The 14,416-nt window shown below is 33.7% G+C and overlaps 1 protein-coding gene across 21 annotated transcripts; it reads right to left on the bottom strand.

Annotated features, from left to right (window-relative positions):
• Positions 1-256: 256 nt before the first annotated feature.
• On the bottom strand, positions 257-14,166 carry LOC103331279 (uncharacterized). 21 transcript variants are annotated; one of them, XM_089053510.1, is made up of 20 exons: positions 13,778-14,166; positions 13,061-13,247; positions 11,967-12,021; positions 11,800-11,877; positions 11,629-11,688; positions 11,389-11,493; positions 9,371-9,481; positions 8,791-8,832; positions 6,581-6,691; positions 6,298-6,428; positions 5,535-5,653; positions 5,349-5,452; positions 5,223-5,265; positions 5,011-5,102; positions 3,699-3,747; positions 3,327-3,397; positions 2,282-2,401; positions 1,735-1,820; positions 1,293-1,333; positions 257-519 (listed from the first exon to the last, which is right to left on the bottom strand). In XM_089053510.1, the coding sequence occupies exons 2-20, from the start codon at positions 13,135-13,137 to the stop codon at positions 509-511; spliced, it is 1,506 nt and encodes a 501-aa protein (XP_088909636.1). In that variant the 5' UTR covers positions 13,138-13,247; positions 13,778-14,166; the 3' UTR covers positions 257-508. The 21 variants fall into 21 exon arrangements, with proteins under 21 accessions (XP_088909636.1, XP_088909630.1, XP_088909634.1 ...); XM_089053504.1 differs by having other exon boundaries at positions 1,288-1,333; XM_089053508.1 differs by having other exon boundaries at positions 5,349-5,455.
• Between the last annotated feature and the right edge of the window lie 250 nt (positions 14,167-14,416).

Below are 14,416 nucleotides of genomic sequence, written 5' to 3' on the forward strand. Positions count from 1 at the left end.
AAACTAAAACTTCAAGAGGTGTTCGTGTAATCTTTGAGACCTACGGGAGTTTTGTGAAAACACAAGATAACTCAGAGGGTGTAAGTATAAATAACTCTTTTGATGAATAAGTCATAGTCCATATGGAATTACAGCTTAAACTAACTAATACTTCACTAAAAGAAAAGAGAGTTTTTAGCCTTAATTAATTGATAGTTGTAACATCATTTTTGGTTTCTACACACAACGAGTATTTAGCCTAAATTAATCGATAAGGTAATACAAGAAAAATACATCTATTTTATTCATGCTTGTCTATACAGAATGCCTGTGTGATCTGTGGTTCAGAGATGAGCATCGACTATGAATCATAATACAATGGAAGAAACTACAAAAGCTTTTATCTTTAACTTACCCATGCTGTTATTTAGATCTCTGTTTAATTAATTATTTATCGCTTTTTACTATGAATGAATGATGGCTATAAACATTATGCTCAAATTATGGCTATACTCTTCCTTTCCTTTTGTCATCCAGTGCCTGCACCAGAAAACACAAAACAAAAGGAAAATAAATTTCCAAGTTTGAAGATAAGGAATTACTAATGGAGTGCATCACCAAGAAACTAATGAAAATATGCGTGTCTCCCGAACCTAACCCTACAGATTGGCCCTTTGCGGGGCTAGCAATCACAATTTTTGATCAAATAGGCACCACTAGGTCTACTACACATCTAGAAGTGATGCCACCTAATCAAGAATCTCAACTAGCAGTCCAGAAATATAACTTCTTACACTGCAAGACCATCTCTGTGTGGTTGTGTTGTGTGTGTATAATAGATATGCCCTTTACATTTTCTCTTACATTCATTTCTCAAAGTTCTAAAGAATATGATATGGAAGCCCCTATTTGCTCCACTGTTAGAGGATAATCTAGATAGATTACTAAATATCAGAACATGATTGTTTGTTTCAAAACATTTCCATGCTTCTTTAACAAAAACAAAAAATACTTCTGTGCTTCGCCTCTTGAGTTTTACTGTAATCCACATATTCTGTAATAGTTAAACTAACATCAGAGTCAGACCAAATATGTTTCAAAGCATCTCTTTGCACTTGAGGCTTAAAAAGGGTCAATTGAATTTGTACTGCTTAAAAAGGAATCATATTAAAGAATTGATGACGAGGAGTAAAAACATATCCCCAATTCTTTTGTTAACCATAAAACTTATGTCCCAGATCTTGCATGAAAACACATAAAAGAACCATACATGCAGAAGTTGGGGCATAATTTGAAGTAAAGAAATACCTTGCCTTGGAGTATTCTCATGGTCAACACAAGAGTATCGCGCATCCTGCAAAAGAAATTGAATATATCATATCAGATGGCATATTGTTGACAAAAACAAGAATGTTTAGTGTGATTCACTTGATTACAGCCAATATCTCCTCCAAGATTAGCTCCAGCTGATTTCCTCAGTTATAGGCTTAATCATCACAATTCTAACATATTATCCACTGAGTAACCTTATATGTGATTCTCGTATAGATCCTAATGGCAACAGCAAATTTTTTGTACCATTCTCATATCACAAAATGGACATAAAATACAAGTCTGATAAACCATAAAATCTCCAGAAAATGATCCAATGCAGCACTACCATATCAAGAATGCTTTAATTTAAATATACAAGTATACAACAAAAGTTATTGACCAAAATAAAAATGAAACATAAAATTAAAATTAAAGTATTACCGAACATTGTACGTGCTACAAGGATGAGAAGATCCATCAGAACATGTCAACACAAATTGAGTTGAGAAGCCACAAGGAACTTTGATCTGCAACCAACAAATTATGGAAGTTTATATGGATTGTCTTATGTTTAGAAAATATAAAATTACATTGTAGGTTCTGATTACTTACAAATGACTAGTGACAGAAACTATAACTAACGTCTGGTAAAAAAATATCCATTATATGAATTAAACTCTATTCAGCCTTTCAACAGTGCAGATTCTTGCAGATTTTGTCAAACACTGTAGGGCTTATAAGAAAGCATGATTGCTTTTAGTTCTGTATGATGGATACATATTTTGACAAGGAATTCACTTTCATCATGCGAAACTGTAGATACAAAAAATTTTATTATAACCTTTTTCTAGACCAACTTGATACAGTTGTATAAAACTTATTCATTACGATTTAAATTCATCCAATACTTCAACAAGTAACTTGGAGAACATCTCATGACATAAAAACCTAATTTCTCAAATGAAGTGTCACCAAGTAAAGAACATACTGATAATTCCTTTGAGAATTTCTCTGCAATTACAACAGCTTCTGTACTATTGATCTTGATCTGATAGCCTGACCGTCTCAGAATTAAAGCTGCTGGCTCCCAATTCTCAGAAGAGTCCATCTGTTTTCAACAAGATGATATGGCAAAAGTTTTTCATGTGATATAAGGAACAGATTTAGCAGCATGACAAAACCATATAGCTACAAACTTATGAATATAAGGATCAATAAGGTACAAATTTATCTCATTTTGACAATACAAAGTCAACCACACTCACCCCACAAAAACAAACAAACAAAATGAACAGCCTGGGAGCCAGGCACTGTTAAAATAAGCATATAAGCTAGTAATTTATTATAAAGTAGATTGAGGCATATCACCCGATTTGGAACAATTTCCCAATCTTGCTCTATAAGCCAGGCATTTTAACCAAGCAGGGGAATTTAGTACCCATCCTCCAGGGAAAAAAAAAGTTGCAGGGAAATAGCTTTCTGAGTTCTCAATTGATTCAAATAATTGCCCATCTATACCATATTTTCAACCCATTTCATATAAAATCAGGTTGAGATCATCATGGCAATTTATACGTGCATCAGACTTGCAATACATGTATAAATCACATGGGGTGTTTCACTTAATCTATTCTTTTGTTCTTTTCATCGTAACTTAAAATATTTACTATATTCTTATTAATTACGCAACAAATAATTCAATTTAGATGCTTACGTTTCATCCATATTCATACAAGTTATACAATATACTAAAAGCAAGAGGATGAAATAAAATGCAAAAGAAATTTTAGCAATGAGTTTAAACAAAAATTGGCACAATTGGTAAAACATTATTAATAAAAGTACCTATATTGGAGTTTTCTCCTAAATGTACACAAACTCAATCATTATATTTGAATTTCACCAAGCACAAAGTTTCCTATAAACTAGCATTTTAGATTATTGTCAGGAGATGAGTTTATCAATCTACATTAAACAGACTGATGAATTAGATATGCAACAAGAAAATAGAAAAATGCAAGAATTTAACTTACCAGTAGCAGAACACTAAAAGTGGCCTGTCCTCTAGAAATATGTTCGTCAATCTCCTTTTGCATCTCTGGGTCTAGAAAGTACCTCATGAAAATACAATGAAAGAAAAATTTAAGATTACAGTCGACTATCCTTTTGTCCTTTTAAATAATTAATGTTGTTGGCAAAAGGGGATGAGAGGGAAAAACACACTGACAATTAGATGCAAAAACACACTGACAACTGGAAAGCAAGAAACTAACTTATTAGCAGACGTTTAGAAAGAAAAAAAAAAGACATATACAAGGAATCCATTATACATAAAACAACTATAAAAAAGTCAATCATATAAGGCATGTTTATGCCGAACTCATCAATAATATAAATGGACATACCACATCTGATTTTGTTCTGATCATTAGCGAAAAGCCTCACCAGTTCCCCCTGATAATGAAAAACAAATTTATTAGGAAAAAAAAAATACTCATGTACAACAAGTATATAAAATGGCATTACTTCCTGGGTGATTTAATAAATTCCATGAAACCAAATGTGGACTTTGCACATGCAAATAAGCAAGATAAATCATTAAAAAAGGTTACACCCAGTTATCATTAATAATATTTTTGATAACTGGTAAAGTTTATCAAAGCATGTTCAAAGAGGTGCTGCACGGGTACACAATAAGTATATAGCAAAAGAACTATATCCAAAGCAAAAAAAAAACAAAATCTTCAAATAAAAATGACTATGCTACATCAAAAGCATTAGCATGAGTCCCAAAGCATAAGCTTAAGAGAGAGAGAGAGAGAGAGAGAGAGAGAGAGAGAGAGAGAGAGAGAGAGAGAGAGAACTGAGGTTTTAATGAAAGATTAGTCTTAGTACTATAACATTGGTTCTTTGCCTGCTAAAAGTTCAGAGGGGTAGGTATGGATGTATAGCATGATCAGACATAAAGCTGCCAAAACTCATGGTTCAATTATTCCTCAAATGGACTCAGGATTTCAAAAGTCTAGCTAGTTATGTGCAGTGGTGCGAATGCGTAGCAGAATCATATGAAAGCATGCATTCTAGGCAATGATATTCATACCCACCCACCTCTGACTAAAGTGCCTTGACAACTTTGGCGAGAGAGGATTATCCAATATCAATCAATTTTTACTTGATGCATTGCTAGTTAAATTGCATTTCTTGGATGATACAGCACACACATACATCAATTTATGGGCAGCAACTTTTTTGGGCCTCATACGGGAACATTATTATTTTATTTTCTCCTTCACTAATTCTCCCCAAACTTCAACTGATATATTAAAACTAACTTAAAAGATATGCAGATCAAATCATCATCATTTTGAACTAATGAGAAAACATATTTTCAAAGTCTCAAACAAAAGATTATCAAAGTGCACAACCATTCAAAAAAGGGTGTGATAATCTAGTCAAAATTACTTGCACTTTGTAATACTATCCCCAAGAAGATTCAGAAAGACTGGTATTTTTATAAATAAAATTTTCGAAAAGAAAATAACACAACATATTTTTCCTATACATTGACCAAAAGCATAATGGCAGAAATAAAGGAAATTTCACCTACTCAAATAAGAAACATACAGACTGTTGCACATTTTTGCAATCGTGCATACACAAAAATATAGAGACGGTATCAACATATACAAGTGCATGTATATACAAGGTAATAGAAACCTGACGGCCTTGGTCATCCATTGGTATGCAGTCAACAGCAATTATTTTATCAACATCATCAGCTGTGACAATATATTCTGGGTTTGTGGCTCCTGATTGAAGGAAAAGAAAACATAAAGACATTAATAAAACAATAATTCGTAGATAAAGATTAACAGGATCTAATATACAAGAGAAAAATCAAGAAAGTCAAAATTCATTTAACTGTCTACCTTCAATGAACTCTCTAGTGCCATCCTGAAGATGACGAACCCACTGATACGCAAACAACGATGACATATAAGTATATCATAACATAGATGGAAGTTCACACATGAAGAATGTTCAAGGAATTTTACCTGAAACATACAAAGTGAGGTTCCACGTACTGGGTATCCACATCCAAGAAGTTTGCCTCCCGGAACAGCATCACCAATAATCTGAAAATTCTCTATTGTAGGACCTTCTAAATGCAAAAGAAACATTTTAGATATCAAAAGGTCAAGCAAGAAAATCCCTGATTCAAAGATAAAAACATCAATCACCTTGAGAAGCAGAGGAAGCAATCTCATCATGTGTGGTGTGAGGAGAAGATAAGGTGCCATTGGTCATTCTCCCAGCTCTCACATTCGCATCATCTTTATTAGTAAAGCCAGCCATCGGCCTATGAGTCATTTGATTCACAGTCAAACATAAGCAAGGGGAAAAGATGTCATGTAAAAAGCTCCTCACCGAAATATAGGTATACAGAAAATAATTCTATAATGTTATGGTTGAATTGTGAATAAACCCTTCCATTTTGGTTACACCTATCAATTTCCCTCAGTTTAAGAGTCAATCCAAATGTATTAACGAATCAGTGATAGGAAGCTATAAAACACCACCAATAGTCTATATGAAGGAACAATTTGTGATACTTGTAGCTTTCAATAACTTGATATGAATCACATCAAAGAAATCGATAAAGACATCTAAATGTAATTGAGATTGATTTCAAATGGCACCATATAGACGACTTCGTTCACATGGCAGAGTCATGAAATATCAATCTTCAACAAATAATATAACCAAAGCACAGGAACAGGCCAACATATGAAATTTCAAAGGAACTCTAAACTACAAAGAAACTGTTTCAGTGATCAAACATGGCTCTGCAAAATACAGGTGTCCTTAACTATTTTTGTTCACAGATAAATAAAATTTTAGCACGATAACAATATAGAAAGCTTTGTTCTTTCAACATATACATGCTTAATAATAGATGGAAAAAAGAAAGCTTTTTCCTGAACAAAGATGAATTATGCCAACCTCTCTGTATTGGATGTGAACTCATGTGGAACTTCATTATTAATTAGCATTTTCATGTCAGCCACATATTTCGGCAATTTGTCAGTTGGTTCCAGATGTTGTCGATCACTATAATGATCAAAGCCTTGTTCCTGCATTATGAAAGACCAGGCGAGAGAGAGAGAGAGAGAGAGAGAGAGAGAGAGAGAGAGAGAGAGTTTTCGGTGATGTGAACAATGAAAGAAAACAATACTCGTCCAAGTCCACAGACCAACAAAGCATAATATATGAGTAGATTAAATACCAAGATATGAGGAAATTGGCCATTCAAAATGCCAGGACCACGGCTATCTTTACCATGAGATTCACTTTCAGCAACATTTTCCACGCCAGATGTTAATTGTCTAATTTTATCCTGCTATAAAGAAGATGCCTTACTGCAATTGTCTTTAACTTACAACTGTGATAAAAAGAGTCGTATAATATTCCTAACAAATGTTAATTCAAGAAAAGAAGCTTCTGCACTTTACAACTAGGGAATAGCAAAAAATAAAAATAAAAATAAATGTCTTCACTCAAAGGCAAGAAGTAAAACTGTTCTAGTTTTTTTCTTTGAAAGGTTTTGGCACCTGCACAAGTGTGCATATTTGTGTCTCCCATATTCATTAACAAACATGCATATAAATCTATATGTAGCATATATGAGCATTAAAAGCAAACTTATAGTAATATCATGATTCGAAAAAGGAGAATGAGAAAAGAGATAATGTTATCAAGTAAACCAGGCAAAAAGCTTCAGTTTCACTCAAGTCTCAACCTTAAATGAAGCCTCAAAGGCAAAACCCCACCTGAATTCTTACAATGTGGCTTTGGTGAACAACACTAAAAACACTAATTTCGTTGACTTATTCTATTAGTGAGTTGGCTGATATCATGCAACTTGATCCTCCCTCTAAGCCTTGTTATATTCTCTTGTGTCGTCCAAATGACAAGAAGCTTAAATATGAGTGGATTCTTCATGGGTCAGGACAGTTCAAAATGCCTCTCAGTGTCAGCACAAAGTTTTAAGAAATAGGGGGGTCCTTACGCAACACATGAATTCTTTAGCAGCTACCAGATTTATCATCTCAAGATTTTCAAAGAGGAAAGGAATAGAGAAGCCATAGCGTGATTAGAGAAGACTTAACATCCACCCATAAGATTTTTTTGTTTTGTTTTTTCAGCAGTAAGGCTTCATGATAGTTAATGAGGCCATCGAAATCTTATAATTAGGTTTAGTTTCAACTATTTATAGCCAGGGCTAGTGTAATAATTTCCATGTTTGCCAGTTTTGGTCCCTAGTTGCGGTTTTGATTTTTATTTTATTAGTATCTAAATCCAATATAGTTAATCGGCCTTTATACGCGCCCTTTGATTTACTAGTCCTATTAGGAGTTGGTATTAGATTACTAATCTTATTCGTAATATAAGGAAAGAAGACCATAAGTAATCCTGTAATCCAAGAAAGAGCATTGATTAATTAATGGTGTGTTTTAGTTATGAAGTAATTCCACATGCATGTTTTTTATCTCTCTGTGTCCCTCCCTTAATCCAAAAACCTAGCCGCTTTCTGCCTAACTAAACCCTTACGACCCCAGAGTCTCAAATAGACCTTCAAAATCCCAAAATATTAGAGTAAGCTTACTTCTCAGTTTATGTCAACTTTATGCCATAAAATATCAATTTTTGTACTCGAATTCATCTACAAACCCTAAGCTTCTCTATCACCAACACAAACCTTTAAAAATAAAAGTTTCTAAAACCTAAGCCCACCAAATATGCATTTGTAGCTTACGAAAGCTAAGTATGGATGTTTACTTCTAATGAAGAAATATCAAAATTCCAGAAGCTGTGCACAAAATGTGATGCATCTTTTTCTTGGGTGTGATACCCAAAACAGTAGGTGTTCTCTCAAGTCTTCACCAATTCTTATATTTCATATTCGTCAGCCTATTACCCACCTGTGCAGTGTTTTCAGCTAGTAGTAAGGTAAAAATACATCCAAAAGCCAAATAATTAGCCCTATTTCCAATTATTTAACTTTTCTAAAACAGGCCCCAATGTTTATCCTCTTTTAGAGCTAGGGGTGTTCATCGAACTAAAATCATGCATTTCAAAATAAATCAAAACAGGGATATGCAGTGTCTCAGCTACAATTTGTAAGTTATCTGCTTAAATATGTCTGCAGGGAGAAGAATATTTGGAAACTTTTAAAATATAAAAGAAGGAAAAAAAGGTCACACTGGAAAGAATATGCCTGCATTATATTATTTATCATATAAGGATAAGATATTTTTCAGCACATACGTGTATGAGCAAAAAGTATAATACTGATTTAAAGACTAAGCAGCAAAGAATAGGTGGTGGAGAGAAACAATTTTTATACATAATAATGGGTAAAGCAATGCACTCTACAGTATAGAAACAAAGAATCATCACTGACAACAGCATGAAGTAACAAGAGTGCTTGCTTACATGTGAAGTTCTAATCTTCCACTGCAATTGATCATGTAGTCTCTGCAGGTTCAAGAAAACAAAGATCAAGGCTGACTTGAGAAAACTCTTTGCTAGACTGATAGACAGAAAACAGATTGCCAATTTTGATAGACCCAAATAAAATATGGGCAGTTTTTACTCCCCACATATACCCAAAGAATATTGCTCTCGATAAAATGCAGGAAAAGAAAAGAGAATAAATTTCTTGTGCTAAGATTCAGAGGTTGGCACTCAATTAGTTTCATTTTACTCGGCCTTTCCATTATAAATCTAACATAACACCTGCTCATCCTTGACTATTCTGAACAATTATCATTGCACAAAACATGTCACCTTAACTCAGCATCAATCAGATGTCACTGGTTTTTTCTTTCCTTTTTAATCATCTGAGATAGCTCATTTCCAAGGAATTGGAAAATGAATGTGATTTGAAAAAAATAAAACCCTGAATGAAAGCCAGAGCAGAAAGAAACTTTGTACAAAAGAATATGGCATCACCCATAAGCCAGGATACTTTTTACATGCAATATATGTTATCTGTGCGCTATATGATTGATACCTTTAAACTGTTGGATATTGCAGAAGCATTAATAGCATGGGGCAAAACACCATATTCAGCCAATAGCCCCAGCATAGATGACATGAAGATATATCTCTCATCATCTGCAGCCTACCAAATACAGAAACTATTAATAACCGCAATATAACAGAGAAAGCCTAAGAGCAAAAACAATAATGTGCAAGAAAAAAAAAAGACGATAGATCTAAAGTTATCAGTCCGATTCATACATCAGTTTAAGAGAGGTTTAACCAGCCTATTGAAACATCAACGCATTTATATTGAGCTCAATATGTGGACATATTGAATATCAAGATCATAGTATTCCCAAATGTCCTCAAGCTAAAACATAATCCAAATATGATTAAGTGTGTACGAATACCCTATAAACAAACTAATGTGGACTTTTGGCATTTGATCATATGGTTATCTGGATATTAAAGTTTGGTCTAGGCAGTGGGGAAACAGAATACGGGAAACGATGTGATAAAGTTAGCAGAACTCTAAAACCTAGGACAATAAAACAAAAGGGCATGCCACAAAATAAAAATAAAATTATATTCAATAATCATCAACAACGCTAAAAAAGTAAAAACATAATTCAATTATAGAAGGTTTCAGATAGAAATAGAACATAAAAGAAAAACAAGTAAAATGCATATCCATTAATTTCATTTCATCATTCTTCTTTTTTCCTTTTGCATTAACTCTAAGCACTTGGAAATACTACTCAGGCCCACTTATTTTAAAAGTACTTCACAACTTTTCTAAGTTACCATCACATCCCTTTTTTAAAAAAATTGTGAACAACCTCTCTTTTATCCTAATTTGTATTCAACATGTATCCCACCCTATACATAACATATCCAAAAGTCAAACATACAAAAAGTCAACCAGTTTCTCCGAATTCGTATTCAATATGAATCAGGGCATATCAGGGCCGTATCAAAATCAGATACTCTATACCTGCAATATTTGTATTGTGTAGTATCTGTGTGTCACAGGGTAGAGTACCAATAAATTATTCTTAATCAGGTAGAGTAATTTTTTATGAGAACCCTTATCATCTAATTGAAAATAGTTAGATGGATTAATTTTAGAATAGGGATGTATGCTCATTAGGTACATCCGTTTTTTTTTTTTTTTTTTTTTTTTTTTTTTTTTTTTGGTTCTTTTTCTGTTAGAAGGATGACTTGCAAACCTTTGCAAAGGATAGAAATAGTGTAAACATAATAAATTTTTTCCCGACTAGCAGGAAAAACACGTGGTGAAATCTTACATCAATTCTTCTGAGCTTATAAACACGTGGTGAAATCTTACATGGCATCAAACACAAAATCAACTAAGAAATTTCAGTAAAGAACAAAATTTCCCTGCCCATATGGTTCAAGTTCAAGAGTTTATGCTTTTCTATGTAGATTCTGTAAACCAATAAAACACTATACCTCAAACAGATAGATCGTGTACAATAAATTTAAATGGCACTTAATCTTGGCCACCATATAGATTATGCACAATATTCTCCAATTTTTTCACTATCTTACTAGGTAAATCGCACCAAGTAACCACCAGATTGGATCCAGGAGCTCAAACTCAAACTCAACCTTCAACCATATTTAAAAGGGGAGGAATTGCCTGACAAACACAACGGATCTATTAATGAGCTTAATTTCTCATCAACCATTTTAGATTTTTTGGAAAACCATTAATATCACTAGCTTTCCTTTTCTTCAGGCTATAGCTAAAAGAATTACTTTCATTACATAATGTCATAGAGTTCTTAAGAGAAAACCAGTCAAAAGGTGTTTATTGTCATGAAATAGAGAAAACTGTGATAAATTCTTTTACATAAAACCATTTTTCCATTGTCTTCATGCAATGCAATAAATCAATCAAATATATGATACTTGGGCATCAGGTTATTGCTATTATTTTGAACAGACAACAAAGAATAGGCCTCCCAGCTACAAACTACCATAATATTCTAAAGCTAGCACCATCTTTAAATATTAGTGTACCTTTAAATCATGAGTTAATTTTAGATTTTCCTCAAGATCGCCTTTTCTGCGTGCCAATTCATTTAACGCAGAAGTAGTGGCTTCACTCTGCTTCTCATCAATCACCTATCAATCAACATAATATTATTTCATACTTTAGCATCTTCCAATTTCTTTTTTTTTTCTTTTTTTTTTCTTTTTTTCAAAGGAATCAGAGCATTCCAAGAAAAAACCATATTGATTATCAAGCGATGGACAAACCATCCGTAAGTCAGCAAATTTCCTCTCCAATGCATATTTCTCATTTAGCAGGCGCAATTCCTGATACAATGAAGACCACTTAATTCTCAAGCATTTACATTTCCAAAATTGAACCAACTATAAGGATAATGCAAATGCATGTGACAAATGGCAAGTTAAGAATTGCTATACCTTCACACAAGCAACAGTAATTTGCCCACGGAGAAATTGGATCTCCTCTTCCTGCGCTCTGGCTCGAGAATAAAGTTCCTGCTTGTGTTATACATAGTGTAAAATATCAAATAAAGTTCCTGCTTGTTAACATACATTTTATGTATAAACTAATGAAGTACCAGTACCATAGATTCTCGATCTTTAAAATTTTTTGGAGTAAGCTGTGCTTCAGAGCTACGCCTACAAAATGGAAGGGGGAAAACAAAGATACTTAAGAACATGAGCATTAAACAGACCATTTAACTTGTATATTTTCATATAGATGGGGATCAGTAGTACATGTAAAGAGGCTCAATGAAGGAAACGATTAATACCAAAACGAAAACTTCAATATAAATTGAGTGGTGATTTCCCCACTCCAATTTTATCCACTATAAAAATGGAGTGTAAGTGGATAAAATTGGAGTGGGGAAATCATTACCCTATAAATTTATCTAAATTTCATTTTTTGGTTGAAAATCTAAATTTCATAAGAAGGAAAATTATGATCTTTTGTGCACGGTGCACCAATTAAGTTATAAATGAGTTCTATTTTGAAGTTTCCTTGAAATAGTACTCCGCTAGTTTTCTTCTCATTCTCTTTAGCTTTTCAACAACAACAAAAAGTTTTATAATGAGATTCATTAAACATCTTCCAGATAAGACTTCTAGTTTTGAAAGGCTTTATTGTGACTCCAAGGTTTCTTACTCTCAACCTTTCCAACTGACAAAAAGAAAGTATCATTCTTCTTAATCTTTCCTTCTTTTTCTTTATTAATATCTTCATTGTCTACAAAACTTATTAATCACATCAACCAATAACCAAATCTGGAAGCCATACCTCCTCCCAAAACATGACCCATACAAAACACGACTCAAGCTCAAATTTTGAAATTTTAAGGTAACTTGGTAGTTGGTAAATCTCAAAAGGTTCCCGCTATGTATAGTTACAAAAACCTTTTTGCACAAGCAATCTCACACAGAAACAAACTTCCATGTCCATCATTTTAAGAGGCACTAAACTCTAACTGTAAGGATTAGCATCATTGAGAATTAAACCCCATAGGTTACCCAACCTCATTTGCACTCTAGGTCTATGCTTGCTTGAAATTTATTAACAAGTGCACAAAATTTTTACATCAATCAACTATCAGTAGGAGGGAAATGTTGAATCAATCAACCTGGAAACAAAACACTGGTGAATAAACACTCTTTATAATAAGTTGGTTGTGGGTATGACCTGTTCAAGACATCAGTGCTTTGATTCCGCATCCTACCATCCTTCAACTGTTGAGATGCCCTCTTACTCGAAGACATCTCATTGGCAGTTCAAGCTTCGCTTCAAGACAACCTCCAATGGCGTGATAACTGATTGTTCCCATTATTACTAACTAAATCTTGCATTTTACTCTGATTCAAGAAGCTCCCTACAATTAATAATTTATAAAGAAGTCATCAGACGTAAAGAAATATCAAAACAATGAAAATTAGGCCACTATTGCATTTAATAGGCAAACCCCACTACCCAAATATAGAATTACAAATACCATCATCTGGAGCCTGAACTAGTAAACATAACATTCAAACCCAAATCAATAAAAACCAAACTTTGTCTTAATTTCAATTGCTTTTTCCATTAAAAGACGGTTTTCTATCCACATTTTACAAGTCTGAAAAACCAGAGTCCCCTCTGAAAAAGGAAAAATGGCTGAAACCCAGTGAGCCACAATCACTGTCGAACCTAAATCTCAACTCTTTAACCAAAATTCTCAAACCCCAAAAAATTTAATCCATCAACAAAACAACTAAAGTAATAACTAGCAACAACACTACCTGCCTAGCAATGTGAAAAAGACTTTCCACAAACAGAAAGCTACCATAAAAAGTAAAACTGGGCGTGTACCAGAACAATAATGAAACAAAGATTACGATTAAAACACGTAAAGAAATTGTGTACCTGTTCCTTTTGCAGAGGCAGAAATACCCGAGGAAGCTATAAAAAGAAGCAAGCTACAAGACCCAGTTGAATTCTATGTACTGATTGCAGGGCACAGATCTAATACTCTGCCTGCCTAACAGTATCAGTAAGAGCAGAAAGAGAGAGAGATGTGGTTGAAAGCTGAAAGGTGTGTGCTTTGTTTGTTCTTCTTCCCCAAGTCAATGGGCATTAGTCGTCGAAGTTTTTTCCACGTACCATTATTAATTATCGCATCAACAATAATGGAAAGATTGGATTAAGCTAAGCTAATCACTGTGGATGAAGGTTTTGAGTTTCGTGAGTATCGTAGTCAAGTGTGAAATGGGACTTACGGGTCCTTGGCAGATTGAAAATTGGAATCTGGAAATGGAATTGTTTTTTTTTTTTTTATTTATAGATAAAAGAAGAAAATTTGAGACTTAAACGGTGCCGTTTGGAAGTGGGATTCTTTGGCGACTAGACTGGGCTTCCAGGTCGTTCTATGATGATGTGTCGTTCTATGATGATGTTTATGAGATGGACAGCAAATGTTGACATCACCAAACGGCAGACGAAGACGAGAGTGTATCTATCAACCAGTCACTGCATTTAATCTTGGCCACCATTCTAAGACAACTC

This window comes from Prunus mume, linkage group LG5 (genome assembly GCF_029339155.1).
Source record: "Prunus mume cultivar Tortuosa linkage group LG5, ASM2933915v1, whole genome shotgun sequence".
NCBI classification, from domain to species: Eukaryota; Viridiplantae; Streptophyta; class Magnoliopsida; order Rosales; family Rosaceae; genus Prunus; species Prunus mume.